At 46.7% G+C, this 16443-nt stretch overlaps 1 protein-coding gene across 1 annotated transcript in view; it reads right to left on the bottom strand.

The window, feature by feature from the left end:
* Window positions 1-8657: 8657 nt before the first annotated feature.
* The window catches only part of CtsB (Cathepsin B), a 31990-nt gene continuing 24204 nt past the window's right edge, over window positions 8658-16443 (bottom strand). Inside the window, exons 4-7 of the mRNA XM_075680428.1 lie at window positions 14550-14782; window positions 12509-12625; window positions 11487-11615; window positions 8658-8963 (exon numbers count right to left, since the gene is read on the bottom strand). Of these exons, the coding sequence (XP_075536543.1) occupies window positions 8887-8963; window positions 11487-11615; window positions 12509-12625; window positions 14550-14782 (556 nt within the window). The 3' untranslated portion in view covers window positions 8658-8886. The remainder of the gene's footprint in view (window positions 8964-11486; window positions 11616-12508; window positions 12626-14549; window positions 14783-16443) is intronic.

Below are 16443 nucleotides of genomic sequence, written 5' to 3'. Positions count from 1 at the left end.
CGAGTACCCTGATCCCGCTCCTTTATTCTTATCTCTCTTTCCTTTCCCACGTGTAAGGTCGCCAACTAGGCACGACCATGGTTAATATACCTACCTTTCGTTACCTCTCTCTCTCTCTCTATTCAAATAAAAATCACGTGACATCAGTGCATCTGCCATGTGCATTTATCTACTGCCTTTTGATCTGTAGTGTTCGCCATGTTGTAAATTCATCGCCGTGAGAGCGCCCACCACGCTCGCTCTTTAGTAGCAATAGCGTTCTGCTCCGCTGAGCCCGGAGCCAGGGTTTCGATTCCTCACCTCTGAGGCCACATTCATCAGATTGGGGTGGAATGAAAGAACGATCATTTGCCTGGTTTCCAACCGTGAGCATGCTAAAAAAAATTCAGGTAGTTGAAATTAATCTGGTCCCCCCGACATACGACGTTTCTCATAGTCTTTGCTTTGCATTGGGAGATTAAACCACTTCAATAGACCGATGGAGCGATCAGTTAATCAGTCAATCAATCAATCATATATCTTTCGCAGTACGACAATTCGCGCGCACAGCGTTGTGTGGCGCTGGAACTAGAACCGGAGGGAAGCAAGGGTGGAGGTTCTCGCGCGCGCGGTGTGGACGAGCCATCTCAGCGAGCGTGTTGTTTCTTCGCGACGCAAGAGCAGTCGAGCAAAGATCTAATTCCCGAGGCAGCGAAGCACGCGGACGTCGTCCGTCAGTTCGATCGCGCGTCACCGCCGCAATGGGACACAAAGGCGACCCGGTAAACCCAGCAGCAGCAGCACAACAGACGCGGCGACGAAGGCTCTAGTGAGGCGAGCGGACGCGCGACGTGATAGTGTAACCGAGGTTTGGGGGAGCGGTAGCGGTGGAAGGAGAAGCACCGTAACGCTCAGCGGCCTGGTCTTCCCGGACAGAAGACGCGTAATGACCTGCCAGGAAGAATGAAAGCTGGGCCCATCGGCTTGACCTCTACACACACACGCACAGACGCGGACAACGCGCGCGCGGAGGCTCGATACAGCCAGCTAGCGAGCTCCGAGTCCGGACTCCTTCCGCGATCTAGCGCGGGACATCTCAGCCGAGCTCGGTGACGCGCGTCCTGTGGCGTGAAAGACAGTGCCCCCGCTGTACGCACGTTTCGCCATTTTCCTTTTTTTCTTTCTTTCTTTCTTTCTTTCTTTCTTACCTAGATATTTCACTTCTTCTTCGTGCCACTCGTTCTGCTTGCTGCTCCTTGCTGCCTCTGTGGTCACCACCCGTCCGTCCCACTAATATGTAGTACTTCGTCGCCAAATACGTACACTCCTTCTCTCACCGAAAAGGAAGAGAAGTCTGGGCCAACGACTGAGAATTTGCACGGCCCTGTGAATTCTCCGTTTCAGGACGAGTGTTACACTGCTGTTAGTAGCAGTGATGTTGAAGGCGGGCGCTTCAGTGTATCTATCTATCTATCTATCTATCTATCTATCTATCTATCTATCTATCTATCTATCTATCTATCTATCTATCTATCTATCTATCTATCTATCTATCTATCTATCTATCTAATCTATCTATCTATCTATCTATCTATCTATCTATCTATCTATCTATCTATCTATCTATCTATCCTTTTGAGGGATACAGGAGCGCAATTCCACTTCCTGAGGTTAGCGCCGTGACCTCCGATGTTACTGTCCTGGCCCGGGAGATGTTGCCGTATTTGATGGTTGCTCGCTATGCTGTGATAACGTCTAGCATTGTTATCATTGACCCATAACCTCACTTCGGACTTTGCTGTTGCCACCCATTCTGGCTTGCGTACGCCTTGGAATTGCACTGTCAATCGCATAGTTGCTGCAGGTTAAACTCGCATAAGAGGGTACCTGTGTGACGCATATTACTGCCTACTACAAAGAGACAGAAAAACGGTATTAGGTCTGTATAAGAAAACTAAACTTTTGGGAGGACGCTTAAGCATCGCCCTTAAGAGTCGACCGCGATAGCGCTCAAAACACTACGACTGCTTCTCACGCTTCCCGGCAGCTGCAGCTTCATCATCATCATCAGCTGCTGCTGCTGCTGCTGCTGCTGCTGCCGCCTATTTCTTTATGTCCACTGCAGGGCATAGGTCTCCCCCTGCGATCTCTAATTACCCCTGTCCTGCGCCAACCGATTCCAACTTGCGCCTGTGAATTTCTTAATTTCGTCACCCCACCAAGTTTTCTGCCGTCCTCGACTGCGCTACCCTTCTACTGGCATAAATTCTGTAACTCTAATTGCCGACCGGTTATCCATCCTACGCATTACATGGCCTGTCCAGCTCTATTTTCTTTTTCTTTTAATGTCAATTAGAATATCGGCTATCCCCCGTTTGCTCTCTGATCCACACTGCTATCTTCCTATCTATTAACGTTACGCCTAACATTTATCGTTCCATCGCTCTTTGCGCGGTCCTTAGGTTGTTCTCGAGCCTCTTTGTTAACCTCCAAATTTCTTCGCCATATGTTAGCACCGGTAGAATGCAGTGATTGTACACCTTTCTTTTTTAATGACAGTGGCAAGCGTCCAGTCAGGATCTGGCAATGTCTGCCGTATGCAAGGTGTTTTAGCGAACCCTTTCAGAAACTTCTGAAGGCTGCCTGCGGACGATAGCACAATTCTAGTTCACGAGCTGGCTTATTCGAAGCGGCAGACACTACGTGCACAAAATAATTGAAATGCATAATTGAATAATTAATAAAAATTCACGAATTAGCTTTTTTAACTAATTACATAATGGCCGATATTGCAAGTTACAATTTCTAGCCGTGAATTTCTCACGGCAGGTCCACTTGGAACGAATTCTCCGGATGACACCAGTTTCGAGATATTTAATTCCTGAACTTTGCGGAGAAATACATTGGCGTTCTAGTTACTTTTTAACAAAACGTTGTTTTATGCACTCAAGCCCATTTTATCGGTGGTACTGTAATCTCTTTGTAATGATGGCGTAAATCGCCATTGGGATTATTGCAATGCTATAGCATAAAAGCGGAACACAAACGAGTTCCTCAACTACAACTCATATGAGTCTCGTATAGTTGGGATAAACAACCTCCTGCGTAGCTTTCACCAAAAAGCTTTTGTTTGTTTTGTAGCGTTCCTAACTAGAACGGAAGTCGAAAAGACATAATCTCAGTGAGACGGGTGTCATCCGCCATTTTCTTCTAACTTCTTCTTCCTCGCTTCTCCCCTGGCCCACTTCATCTTCTTTCATGCATCCAGCGCAGACCGCTTCATGTTTCTTCCTCGCTTCTTCTTTCTTTCTTTCTTTCTTTCTTTCTTTCTTTCTTTCTTTCTTTCTTTCTTTCTTTCTTTCTTTCTTTCTTTCTTCCTTTCTTTCTTTCTTTCTTTCTTGCTTTATGAAAGAAAGCGCATTTATTTCACCGCATCTAATAACAGGAGCCATACAAATAAGACATTGCAACATTCCTGGCAACACAGCTGCCGATGAAGCAGCACGACAAGCGCACTTCAAAGATGATGTGGTTCCGCTACCAATATCAAAGAAAGAATTACGCTGCATTATATAAGGACAACGTCTTCCAAAATGTGTAGAAATACGTAGTTTGACCAGAATTCAAAAAGCTCGGATTTGTATCATAGTGATCCGTTTACTGAACTCAAATTTTCATTGTTATTAGACGGTAATATGGAAACCCTTATTCATCGACTAAGGCTAGGCACTGCCTACACAAAACATTTCTTACATAGAATTGGCCGTGCGGAAACCCCCGAATGTGATTGTGGATTTGTAGACGAAGATATACATCACCTCCTTCTATATTGCCCAGAGCATGCACAATACACCGAGACGCCGACTTAAATCAATCCTAATTACATTAGACCGCATACCTTTCAGTTTAAAGAAACTTTTGGGTCTTTGACCCACAACGTTCTTGCAGGAGAGCGCTTTAAAAGCATTAAAAACTTTCCCTCGAAGACTGCGGCATTGTTAGCCATTATTGACGCTTTTAATGTTCCTTTTATTTAAATGTCGCTGTATATATGTATGTGTTTGTGGATTGTTATCTTCACCGTTTTGTTCCGACTAGATGTGATAATGCATTTACACGATATATGCACCACCCGCTGACAAGAGACTGTATTGTTAGGCGACAGTACCATTTGTATTTCTGAGACTTTCTTCTACAGTGCTGTTGAGTTATTTAACTCGTATGCTGTGTGCACCACGTATTTCTTACGTAATAGTGTTAATGTTAAAACGTTGCTTGACAAGTTCTGGTGCTTGTAGGAGAAGGTTATTTTATATGTTATCTAGAAACCTGCATATTGTAGGCTAGACCCATTCAAGTGCTAAGGATTAGCCGGTGCCTTAATGTGCGTCAACGTCTCCTGATATTATATCCATAAGAATGTAGGACCCATAACTGCGCCGTCTGGTCTCGAGTGACGAACAACGTGCTTGGAAGAACGAGCCCTTCCGGTGTGCGCGCCAGTATTATATGCACGGTTTTCTCAAGTTTTCTTCAGCAGTGACAAAAATTTGAGGCAACTTTTAGGCAAGCCGGGACAAAAATTTCCGCTTGAAATAGACTGCCATCAGCTCTGTAACAATGCGCCTCCATTGGCCAGCAGCAGCAAGATTTCCACTGTCCTCCTCTTGATGACCAAAGACAGTCACTGCGTGCTGCCCTGAAACCAACTGGGCGACAGAGCGCCTTACAGAAGAAAACGTAGTTGGGTACTAGACTCAACTGTCATCCACACGAGAAGCAACCGGAGCTCTGCTGCATTTCTTTTTTTTTTTTTTAACACGACTGGGCTCTGCGACAGCCTTCGAATGGATGCACAGTGATTGCTCTTGCCTGGCTGTCGTGCGTGTGCATGCATCCCTTTGCAAAGTGGATGGCTTTATTTGGATCTTTCCGCGTGGTCGGTGGCCCGGCCTTCGCCACCGATTCAAAGGCGCCGTTGCAAAGGCCGCGTGTTCTCCGGCAACCGAGTTGTGGAGCGCGTCCGCCGTTGAACTCGTATCTTATACTGCGGCTCTCGTGAGACGCACGCGTTGTCGCACACCTGTGCTACACCGCTAAAGATGTGCTGGTTAGCGGACCTGTTCTCCGCAGAATGACGTGACGGAACAACAAGCGCCACCTAAGCATCCGCAACAAGTACGCGGCCTTCAAGCGCATCATTCATTTAATGCAGCGAATAGCTTTCTAGAATCGTTCGGTTAGTCGCTTACAGTGGCAATAATCGTCGATGGTTTCTTAACATTGTATTTCCTTTTCGTAGTCTTTTAATTTTTCTCACCACTTGGCACTGCCCCAGTGTAGGGCATGCCGTACCAGGTGCAACCTGGTCAACCTCTAGGTCTTTCCTCCTCTTTTTCTCTGACTTGAGTGTTTGGAAAGTGCGCCCTGTTTTCGAGCCGAATTCGATTAGGGTATTCTGTACACTGTCGCTTTAGCCCAAGCCCAAGCCAATAAACGAGGGGCGAGGCTTCATATGGCATTGGCCTAACCTTTTACCCGCTTATCATCTAATAGATACTGCCGCGCGTGTAGATATGTGTGGATGGAAGTACTTTCGATATTAATTTCCATGTAATAACATACATCCTGTGTGCGCGAGAAACATGTTTGCAGTAACGACTTTTCGGTTACCTCTTTTTTTTTATGAATTGTTCGCGTAGAGATCCGTTCGTGATGATGTCTTCGGCGAATATATATAGTGCTCGGCTTACACTCCTGTGCTGATATGGTGTTTATGATACGTACGAAACCAATGAGGAACTTCGCTTTAGTATCTCGAGGGGCCGTATTTTCGAACGATTCATTTCATCATACATTCCTTATTGGCTCCTCCTACGCTGCCCGAACACCGCGTTGCAATCGTGCAACTATGTACCATTAAGTTACGGCGTTCTACGTGCCAAAACCACGATCTGATTATGTGACCCGCCGTAGTGGGGCACTCCTGAAATTTGGATAACCTGGGGTTCATTAACGTGCGCCTAAGTACGCGGGTGTTCTTGCATTTCGCCCCCATCTAAATGCAGCCGCCGTGGTCGGGATTCGATCCCGCGACTTCGTGCTTAGCAGTCCAACACCATAGCCATTAAGCAACCGCGGCGGGTTCAGCTATGTACCATGGAAATGGAGAATATAGTACATGGATCTGTCTGATATTCATGCTTGTGGTTTCAAACGTTCTGGGGACGTAATTCCCTGCGCTTTATATTTCTAAATTTACAAACGCTGATACTTTTCTAAACACAGCTCGGCAATTAGGCAATTTTATATGTGCGCATGCGTAATCATTCCCAATTGTTACGTTTATAATGTAATGTTTCGTTGAAGAAGATCAATTTGCAAAGTAACAAAGCCATCTGAATGTACAAGGACGGAGTTTATAGGGGAATTCATGTATTACTGGGCTGATTATTTTTTACAGAAAAGAGATTACTAGCATCAAGCTTTCCTAGCCATTGTAGGGAACTTCGTTTTTGTAAGCTTGCGTTTTTGTGATCTCCATACTTTTCTGTCACCAAACCTCCAAGAGCCTTTCACTAATCTCTGTTGCGGACACGTTTACGTTCCCCCTGCTATCACTGAGCTCAAGGGCTTCAAGGACGCCAGTAGAGCCTAACCGACAGCAGGGCCAATAGATACCTCCGGTTTCGAATAAGGCCCGTTCCATTGTTACCCTAGCTTTACGTGGCGTAGACACTGGCGCCAGAGTTCCCTCTGGTGTTTTCCGTAGGAAACTGCATGGTTCCCAGCATGGTCTCCTAGATCGGGCGGGGAAGGCCATGGTCCGAGCCGGCAATAAGGTGTATGAACATTTGGCACCATTGGGACTAGTTTGACTGCACTTTCCCGCTTCATTCCGTTCGCAACTTTTTCTTCGTTCCTAGCTTGTGTTTGTCTGTTTTCTTTAACAAGAGGAGTAGCCGGCGCCCCCTACATGCATCAGCATCTTCTTAAGCATCATCTAACAACGCAAAATAAACAAACAAATAAAGGAGAGAGCAGAGACGCCACGAGGACGAGCGAAGTCAGTTCGCACGCGGAGTCGAACTACGTGTTTGAGGGAGAGGAGGGGAGAAGAAGGGGGAGGAAGAGATAAGCTGCCTTCTCGGCAGCGCCATGCTGAGCGCGCCACGTCCTCGGACAATCTGGGCGGGCTTAGTGTCCGCCTAATGTCATCCCGGCCCTGCGCGCGGCTGCACGAACCCGACGCGAGACGGGAGACCGCAAGGCGGGCAACGACTAGATCGCCACTATCGCGACGCGAGGCTTCAGTGCCACGCTGCTTTCCATAGACACACAGAAAGAGAGACAAGCGTCGGTTCATCCCAGCGCAGTGTGTATAGCGTAAGAAAAGCAGCCTCCCTCGGAGCAGTGATGGGGCGGAAGCAAGAGAAAAACAGCACCGCGAGCTTTCCCCCCATCAACCGTGGCAGCCTCATCCACCATCGTACATTCGTCCGCAGGGAGAGCGAGTTTGTTTCACGTCTTTTTCCTCCCGGTCCTCTTGTTTACCGAACAGTATAAGGGCGAGGCGTCGCGAGGCTTATGTGTTCTGGAACATCACGTCGATTGATTTGCTCTCCCGTTACTGTTTCTTGTGTGTGCTTCGTTCCTTCTTTCTTTGTTTGTAAGCGTGCTCGTCTTTCCCTTCTCGGGAGGGTTGCACTTCTCTCCTTGGTATCTTGGGCGTTGATTCGAACTCCCTCCGACAGTGTTCGCGGCAATTGTCGTTTCAGACTGATTGCAGAGAGGGAGGAGAGGTCTGCTGGTGTGAGGATATGCCGAGAAAAAGATAAATACTATATATATGCACACGTCCTGATGGGGTTACAGGTGATAAAAGAAACAACGAGGACGACTCGATTTGCTCTGCAGCCTAAGTCATTCGAACGATATTCTCATTGAGCGAACACATGCTTCCGTGCTTTCCCACGTAATAATGTAGGAATTACAGGGACACGGGTGCCAAGGAAAGCGGAGCGCAGTCGATCGACGGCCGAAAATTGGGTGGGGTGATGAAATTCAGCAATTTTCCGGCGCAAACTGCAATCAACTAGCGCAAGACGCTGGTAATTGTTAAAATATGCTGCTGCTGCTGCTGCTGATGATGATGATGATGATTATTATTATGATGATGATGATGATGCTGCTGATTATTATTATTATTATTATTATTATTATTATTATTATTATTATTATTATTATTATTATTATTATTATTATTATTATTATTATTATTATTATTATTATTATTATTATGACGATGGCTATCTGACATGGCGATTATATACCTAGCTGTTGAACGCACTGGTGGCGCAAAGAAAAGATAACTTTCATTCGTGAAGACTGCGCGCATTCACGTTGCCATCCCCAGCTTCCACATGAACGGGAGGTGTCGTTATCTTCGATTTCGTTAGCTGCCACATATCCGGAGGAATGGCGCAGCGACTTACGACTTTTTGCTGCCGAGCGAGCGAGGTCGCGGTTCGACTCCCTTAGCAGACGTTTTGATGAGCACGGCTCGCAAAAACGCATGCGGACTTACCTTATGATGCGTGATAAAGGACACCAGATGCTCAAAAGTCCACCCAAAGTCCTCTATACGGCGTCCTTCGCAGCCCACCGTGCAGCTATGGTGACGTAAAACTCCATCAATTTTATTACGCAAAGCACAGTATACAGCGAGACACTATTTCGCGAGTATTATTGGCGACACTACTCACAAATATTAACCTGCGTTATCCTATATCACTAGAAGGGTAAAAAGAATGAATGGGTCTGTGTGTGAGCAGACGCGACAGATGCGTATCGATGTCGAGCACCTTGCGCTGCGCTTGTTGGCTAAGAAAATGCCCGTGAGGAATTTTAGTACCTAGGGAGTCCAGCAACGACGTCGCTTTCGATTCCGCACTCGTCCGATCCGCGCAGAATCTTGAAGAAACCTGCGATCAATGAAACACGCATGTCAGTCATCTGAGGACAGTCTCACGTCCTTGATATCAATGTATTTGAGCGGTAAGAGATGATGTGCTGCGTCGGTTGATTCTGGCCTAAACTGCATACTGTGCAGCCTCACGCTTTAGCGTAGCCTGTAGTTACAGCTGATCGAGCGCACAGTCTCCCGTCTTTAGTTTAGCGAAGCTCGGGAAAAAAGGTTATCTCAGTTTGAAAAAGGCGTCACTGGAAGCGCGTGTTACACACCGTTAGCGTTGACTACAGGCATAAAATACGAATGCGTGAATGTACGTGCAACTTTTGTACCTTTCCTTTTTTTCGCCATTTCTATTTGTAATAGCGCATGAAGTTTAAGAACAAACTTTCCGGTGCTTGAGCTCCATCCAGTTTTCTTTCCTTTTCTTTCCTTTCTTTTTTACTGAACTTGGTAAACTCAACAGAAATGGTCCAAGGGCAAGAGTTCTGTTTGAAACGACGGCCTCGTTGTTTACACAGCGATGGAGAGATCTAGTATGAGCTTCGAGACACAAATAAATTGGCGGTGTCTAATCCGCAACGTTATCAAATTGTCAGTGTTATTTTTTACTTGACTGTAATTGTTGACAGCGCAATTAAAATTAAAGGGATACTTATAATTTGTGTTTGCAAAAGAGTATTATGTTGCACATATATATTTGCCTGTGCGTCTGCGTGATATGTGTGCATTTGTGTGATCCTGAGAAAGTTAGAATCTCGCGCAGAACATTGGAGAACGCTGGTAGTTGCGCCCGAGTTCTAGCCAACTGCACATTGTGGACATATCTATCATATGTTGTCTTACTGGCGCATTTAGGGAGTTGTAAAATACTTCCGAGTGCCTGGCAGTGCAGCCTCTCATATGGGCTCGGCTTTAGTTGCATGTTGTTGTTGTTGTTGTTGTTGTTGTTGTTGGCGCACAGGTACGGCGTAGGCTATACTCCTTGGCTCTTGTAGATGTGGCACAGTTGCATATAGCCACAGTTTCGTGTACCCCTTTGTAATAACTGTTCTACAGCTCTATCTCCTGGAATCTTGACTCGGCTAGGTATCTTTTGAGGTCACGCTTTTGGCCGCATAACGACATCATCGCTTTCGCTTTCAAACGAATAATAAGCGACCGTTGTAACGTAATCGTTAGGGCAAACTCAGCCTTTTTCCTTCGCTCTTCTTAAGCATCATGCCTGCGTAATTAACTAGTCAATTTTATTATGCAAGAAAGCACCCAGCTGTGATCCACTTATGGTAATTGCTTTTCTTTGTTATTATGAAGGTGCAGAGGTTTCAATAATAGACTTTTGTTGAGTGCCTCGTGTACGTAACGACACGCACACATGACGTGTCCGAGAGGACGCTGGCTAAAGTCCGCACCTGCAACGCGACGGGCGTTCGCTAACTGTGTCGATTACACAGCAAATGACGCTAGCATTTTCTAACTTTCCCTTTCTCTGGTGTCTACAGCGGGTCTTCGACCTACAGTGCCGTTCTGAACCTACTACCGACAGTCGAACGCGCATCCAAGGCGCTTTTGGCATCGTAGTTTATTGGCCATCGCAAAAGAAAATACGCATGTATTTACGTTGCAAACGTAGCTATAAGAACAGCACGTGGTCGACACTCACAAGAACGCCAACGTGATGAAATGAGAACGCTTGACCTTGACAAAGCGCACCGACGAACGCGATGAGGAAAAGCGTGGAATAACCGGCGTCATTACAGTAACGCCAATGAATGACTGCGCCTTCTCAATTTCGACGATGCTTAGCGGCCCTGACACCGCTGTCCTCGTGATCGGAAGGCATCAGGCAGTTCTGTAAGTTTGAGCCGCCGACGCATCTGGATTTCGTTTCTTTGTTTGTTTTTTGTTTGTTCCTGTTTTGTTTTATCAAATCGACACACTTTGTCATTTCAACACATGTAATAGCGCGCTTGGGAAACTGTTAGATGGCGGATAACCAGTAGCATGCCTAACCATACGAAGTTTAACTTCAAGCGAGGCTGATACCTGTTGTCAACTAGAGATGAATAACAAACATCATAGTACGCTGAACTCTGGTCTCGGTATAATTCCAGACTCTTCCGTCATTTGTCCTACATCTGACGCGCACTGCTTAGAATTCAAACGTGCGCGAGATGCGTAACTAACCGAAGAATGAAATCTTGACATCAGATAGTTGATACTCGGCTCTAGTTAACAATACAGAGATAGTACAAGAAGACATATATACACGACACACATGGGAGCTATGTTTCGTGACCGCTTTCGCGAGCGCTCCACCTTGTGTGTCACGCGGTTTTTTTTTTTTTTTCACGCGTCTCGTTCTCAGTGCGCTGTACACATGTTAACTGGACTCGAGGATTAAGTGCGGCAAGGGATTATGCAAAGGATTTACGCCTTGCTCTAATCCCTTCACGTCTCCGCGGGACCGACGTATACATACGCGCCGGCAGGAAAAGCAGGCACGTTAAGAAATGCGTCGAATCGGGTCACTGACCTTTGTCTCCCCACTCCGTGTTCCACGAGTTGGCGGCCGTCCAATAGGGGACGCCGTCCTCGACGCCCCAGCCCAGCAGCCGGATGGCGTGGCCGCCTAAGGCCTGGTCCGTGTGCCTCTGGTACACGCCTGCGCATCCGCAAAAGCGTATAGGTCCGCGTCGCGTGCGTATGTCGACGTGGCTCTACGCCGACGCCACCGCGGTCCTTGCGAACAATTAATGTTGCCCGTCGAAAACAAACTTAAAGGAGCACAAGACTGAGCAAGGCTGCCGGGATTTATAGTATTTACGGAAAGGAGGCCTGCGTGACGCAAGTAGAACGAGAAGGACGAGTATGTTGGCGATTCCTTAATTGGCTTCACACGATCGCCACTGCGCGCAGAAAACACGATCAAGAGCGTTCCGTCTATTTTTTTTTATTGCGTATACTTTCTTCCGTTACTTCCGTTAGGATACGCAGAAAATCGTGACGTCACTCTGCAGTCACAGGTACTGGTTTCTGTCGCACTTCTGCGGTTAGCAGCAAAGGAACTGCACTGCATTCCTAAATACTTTGGACGTCGCTCTGCAAAGCCTGTGGTGACGTAGTCTTCTTTTTATCCCTGTGGGCATTCTTTTTTCCTTGTAAGCCTACATAACCTCTGAACATTGTGTAAAACATAGTTTACTAAAATTGAAGCCCACAAATAAACATATCTGCATAGTGCATAAATTCGTACGACCTAGTGTGAATTTTAATTGCATTGAGTAGAAGCGAATTATTTTTTTTTTCTGTCAGTATCACGTATATAGGTTACCGATGGACGGTAAGAGTTTATAAAGATCATCTGTCAACATCTAAAGTGACGTTTGCATTGCTGAACCCTTCCGCTCTTCAGTGTGGAATGGCGGCTTCCGGTTATGATTTTATGTCCAGAGATATTTTGGCAACCACCACCCATTCTTGATCTATGCTCATCTCAAAATGACAAAGGCTGGCATTACTTCGAGGCCCGTGTGTGCCGATCGAGCGTACACGTACCAGATTTGTAGTGGACGAAGTCAGCGTAGACAGTGAAGTCCGCCTCTACCGGACCGTTGGTCATGATTTCTGCTTGGATCAGCTTTGGCACAGACGGCACCGAGTAGGAACTGTTGCCTGTTCGCGCGCACGCAAAAAAAGAAAAACATTTCTTATTAGTGCTGCCATATGGGCCGACCCCTTTGTTTAGTCATCCTGCACATGTCGGTACAACGTACACCGTCTGTACACCATCATCATCATCAGCCTATTTTATGTCCAGTGCAGGACGAAGGCCTCACCCTGCGATTTCCAATTACCCCTGTCCTGCGCCAATCGATTCCAACTAGCACCCGCAAATTTCCTAATTTCGTCGCACCACCTAGTCTTCTGCCGTCCTCTACTGCGCTTCCCTTCTCTTGGTACCCATTCTGTCACCCTAATGGTCCGACGGTTATCTAGTCTGCGCATTACATGACCTGCCCAGGGCCATTTCTTTTTTCTCTTAATGTCTATTAGAATATCGTCTATACCCGTTTGCTCTCTGATCCAAACCGCTCTCTCTTTCTGTATCTGTTTGGATTACCGTTGTACAGACGGCAATCCAAACACGAAAAACTGCGCAGTCATCATCCACATGCACCGTGCGTGAGAGCGTTTCGCGATTGGTCAAACGTCTCTATAGTTGGAACACATTGAAACTCGACGCTTTGCAGCTGCGATACGCTTAGGATTGGCTAGATCACGCCTCTTGAAAGCAAGATCAGTAGTTGATCAGCATAAAATCTAGCACCAACCTACCATTATTAACACGCCGCCGTAAAATTGTCCACCTGTGGTTTTTTTCATCGCATCTTTTATCGTTATTCTCCGCGCGATCAACTGATCTTGCCATTATGTGTCTTCTCGGCTAGACCATTGTCACAAGGTTAGTATTCCATCATGAAAAACTAATGCTCTCTTACATTCATTTTTACCACTAACATTCGAAGAGCGTAATCACGTTGCTGTACACATTGCCGCCATAGTTGACAATGAAAACAAGAATTGCTTAGCTAGCATCGCATTACAAAGCCGTTTTACAGCATACTGCTTGTTTCTCTTTTTTGTTTGTATGTTGCTCTTCATACTGACTGTAACCATTCCCCTCCGTAATATCACTTGGCCCTGAAGGTGTAATAAATAAATAAATAAATAAATAAATAAATAAATAAATAAATAAATACTAAACCTGTATATAGTCAGACCAGGGTCCAGCGGAACAATTTTTTTTCATTCGTGAGCATTCTATGCCTTTGGTCTTCCGCCTTTGCTGATCATACGTCCAGCAACAGGATTGGCTATAACTTTCTCTTACGAGAAATTATAGCGTAGGAGAGTCTTCTGAATACTGCCCAGGTCTTTCTTGATTAATGTTGTCAGCGCAAAACAAAGCTAGACACCAAGATGAGACAGACACCACAAGCGCTGCGATGTCAGTGCATCATTTTTGTCACTCCACCAACGTGTGTGGTAGATATGTCTCCTTTTTGTTCCTTACTTATCTCACGCGGGTAACACGAATGAGTAATAAAAAAATATGAACTTCCGTCTAACAGCAATACTTACAGTTAAGGGGCCGATTTCGCGATGCTTTTCGTTCATTTGGCCGTTGCCTGTCGCTAATAATATGTCCAGCATCGGGATTCGCTTAATTATACTTGCTCTTGCAAATACCTTCAGGGTAACGGGTTTTCCTTAATATGGACACGGGCCTGTTATGTGTAAGCCTAGCGAGTCGTTACTTATTCCGTCGATATCAGTTATATAGTATTACATTAATTTACCGCATATGCGATCAATTTAAGTTTAAGACAGACTAGTCAAGATCGAATTGCGAAAGCGAAGTAGGCTGTGCATGCATCAACGCATTCTATATATAGTTTCTGTGCGACACCTATAGGTGTCGCACAGAAACTGGCGCGTTTCAGACACTCAAGCACATCGAAGTGCACATATCCTCGCCAGTTCTGCAGCATCGCTTCGTGTGCATCTGTTCGAATTGCAAAGTTGCGCCGCTCACCGTAGTGCTTGTCCTTCCTGTAGCTGACGTCGTAACCCTTTCGGCACATGTGCACGCAGCGCGGCGTGGGCGGGATCTTCTTGTCGCAGGGTCCCAGGGTGCCGTTGACGTGGTGGTCGCATGCCTTTATTGGGTACGGCATGCAGCCGTCGTCCGAGTCGTAGTTGCCACCTGTGACGATGCCCTTGTGCACCCAGAAGCTCCAGGCGGAACCCGGGAAACCGCCGTTGCACCTGCGCCGTCGTTCCACAGCACATTCCTGTTAGTGAGGGATTTTCGGCAACAAAATCCTACATGGTTCGCGCGCTCTTAATTGCCATTCTGATTTAATGCGCCAGCATTAAATCGGAATGCCGTTGTTGAGAGCTCCTCCAAAATTTTCAATGTATACTAAGAAGCTCAATTTTCAACCAGTCTGCAACTGTACACATCATTAGACGAGTCCAAAGTCCAAGGCGTCCACGCGTTATGAGACGGGCCTATCGCCGAGGCAGTGTAAAAGACGTGGGTGGCCGGATATTGGTGTGATTGCGCAATGGTCCTCGTAAAAGTTTTCTTTTTTTTTTAATGCAGAAGCGCCGAGGTTCGAAGCTGGTGGAAGCGTGAACTCGTGAGCGGTCGAGGTAAGCAAGCAGATGCTCAGAGTATCGGTGAGAAACGAAAAAAAAAAATCACCCACGATACGATACTCCCTAAAGCAAAACTCTATACGCGCTTTCATTTAGTGATACATTGGCTGGCGCCGACCATCTGTCTCGTGCGGCACGTTTCAAACTGGGCTAAGTGTGGCGCAACTGCCTCGTTAATCGGGAGATCGCGATACGAAGCGCGCGGGTGACGCGCGTGGGCGCGACTCACAGCAGCCGCCGCAGACATACCTCCGCTCATGCAGCACTTTCTTTCCGCACAGACGACGCGCGCTACTCTGGTGCCATCTCGTAGTCATCGTCGCCGCAAAGTCCCCCGTGCGCGGCACTACGCTTTTCTTCTCACGTTGCCCCCATACCCTCCACCTCCGCTTTCCTCTCACACTCTCCTCGCTCTGGCCGCTTTTTTCATCCCCCCTTGCACTCTGCGTTCCCTCTCATCTTTCGCTGTGCTCGTTCGCTCGGATACTAGGTAGGACGCCGACGCTCGCCGCAAGGACGGGCGTTTAAGAGCTGCGCTCTAAAGGAAGGAAGAGTTAGGAGTGCGACCGTCACACGCGTACGTAACGTTGCGAGCTAAAGCAGTGATATGCAGAGCGCTACATTACGATGCGGCGAAACATAAGTAGACAGGCGAGACAACTACTTGTCGCCGCTCCGATTCCAAGCGGATTACGTTGGAGATCATCATTATCGTAATCAGGAGGAAGTTGCCGGACGAGCATAGATACTCGAAACTCCGTATCATTTGGTTATTGTCCATCTATGAAATGATACTAGGGAGGCGCCGATGATAAAGCACTACAGTCGTTCAAGTGTAGCATGAGGCCCTACGAGCTATTTTTGTTCTTGTGGTTTTTTTTAAGCAACACTCTTGAAACAGCGCGCGCAACAACATCTGCTTCTGCCGCGTCTTCTCTGACGCCAGGTGGTCAATATCGTCAATATCGAGATACAGATAAAGATGTTTTAAGGAAGAAAGAAACCATTAGGTAGATGTGTGCAAAATACTAAACTGATAGGCATGTAGATATTGTCTGATTAGGTCAAGCAGGCTAGGTGGCTATCTGTAAAATTATTTGTGGTAAAGGGAATGCCAATAAATAACCGTCATCGTCGTCGTCATCGCACAGAAATTCGCCTGTGCACGTCAAGAACCACTTTTGTCGTTAAACGGGGCTGACTTACTGAAAGAGAGGACACAGCAGGGATGACACGACGCCGGCGGTGCTGTTCGCTTTGAAGTA

The sequence above is a fragment of the Dermacentor variabilis genome, chromosome 2, assembly GCF_050947875.1.
Source record: "Dermacentor variabilis isolate Ectoservices chromosome 2, ASM5094787v1, whole genome shotgun sequence".
In the NCBI taxonomy this organism is placed as follows: domain Eukaryota; kingdom Metazoa; phylum Arthropoda; class Arachnida; order Ixodida; family Ixodidae; genus Dermacentor; species Dermacentor variabilis.
The sequence above is the reverse complement of the archived record's forward strand: the minus strand, read 5'-3'. Positions and strand labels throughout refer to the sequence as shown.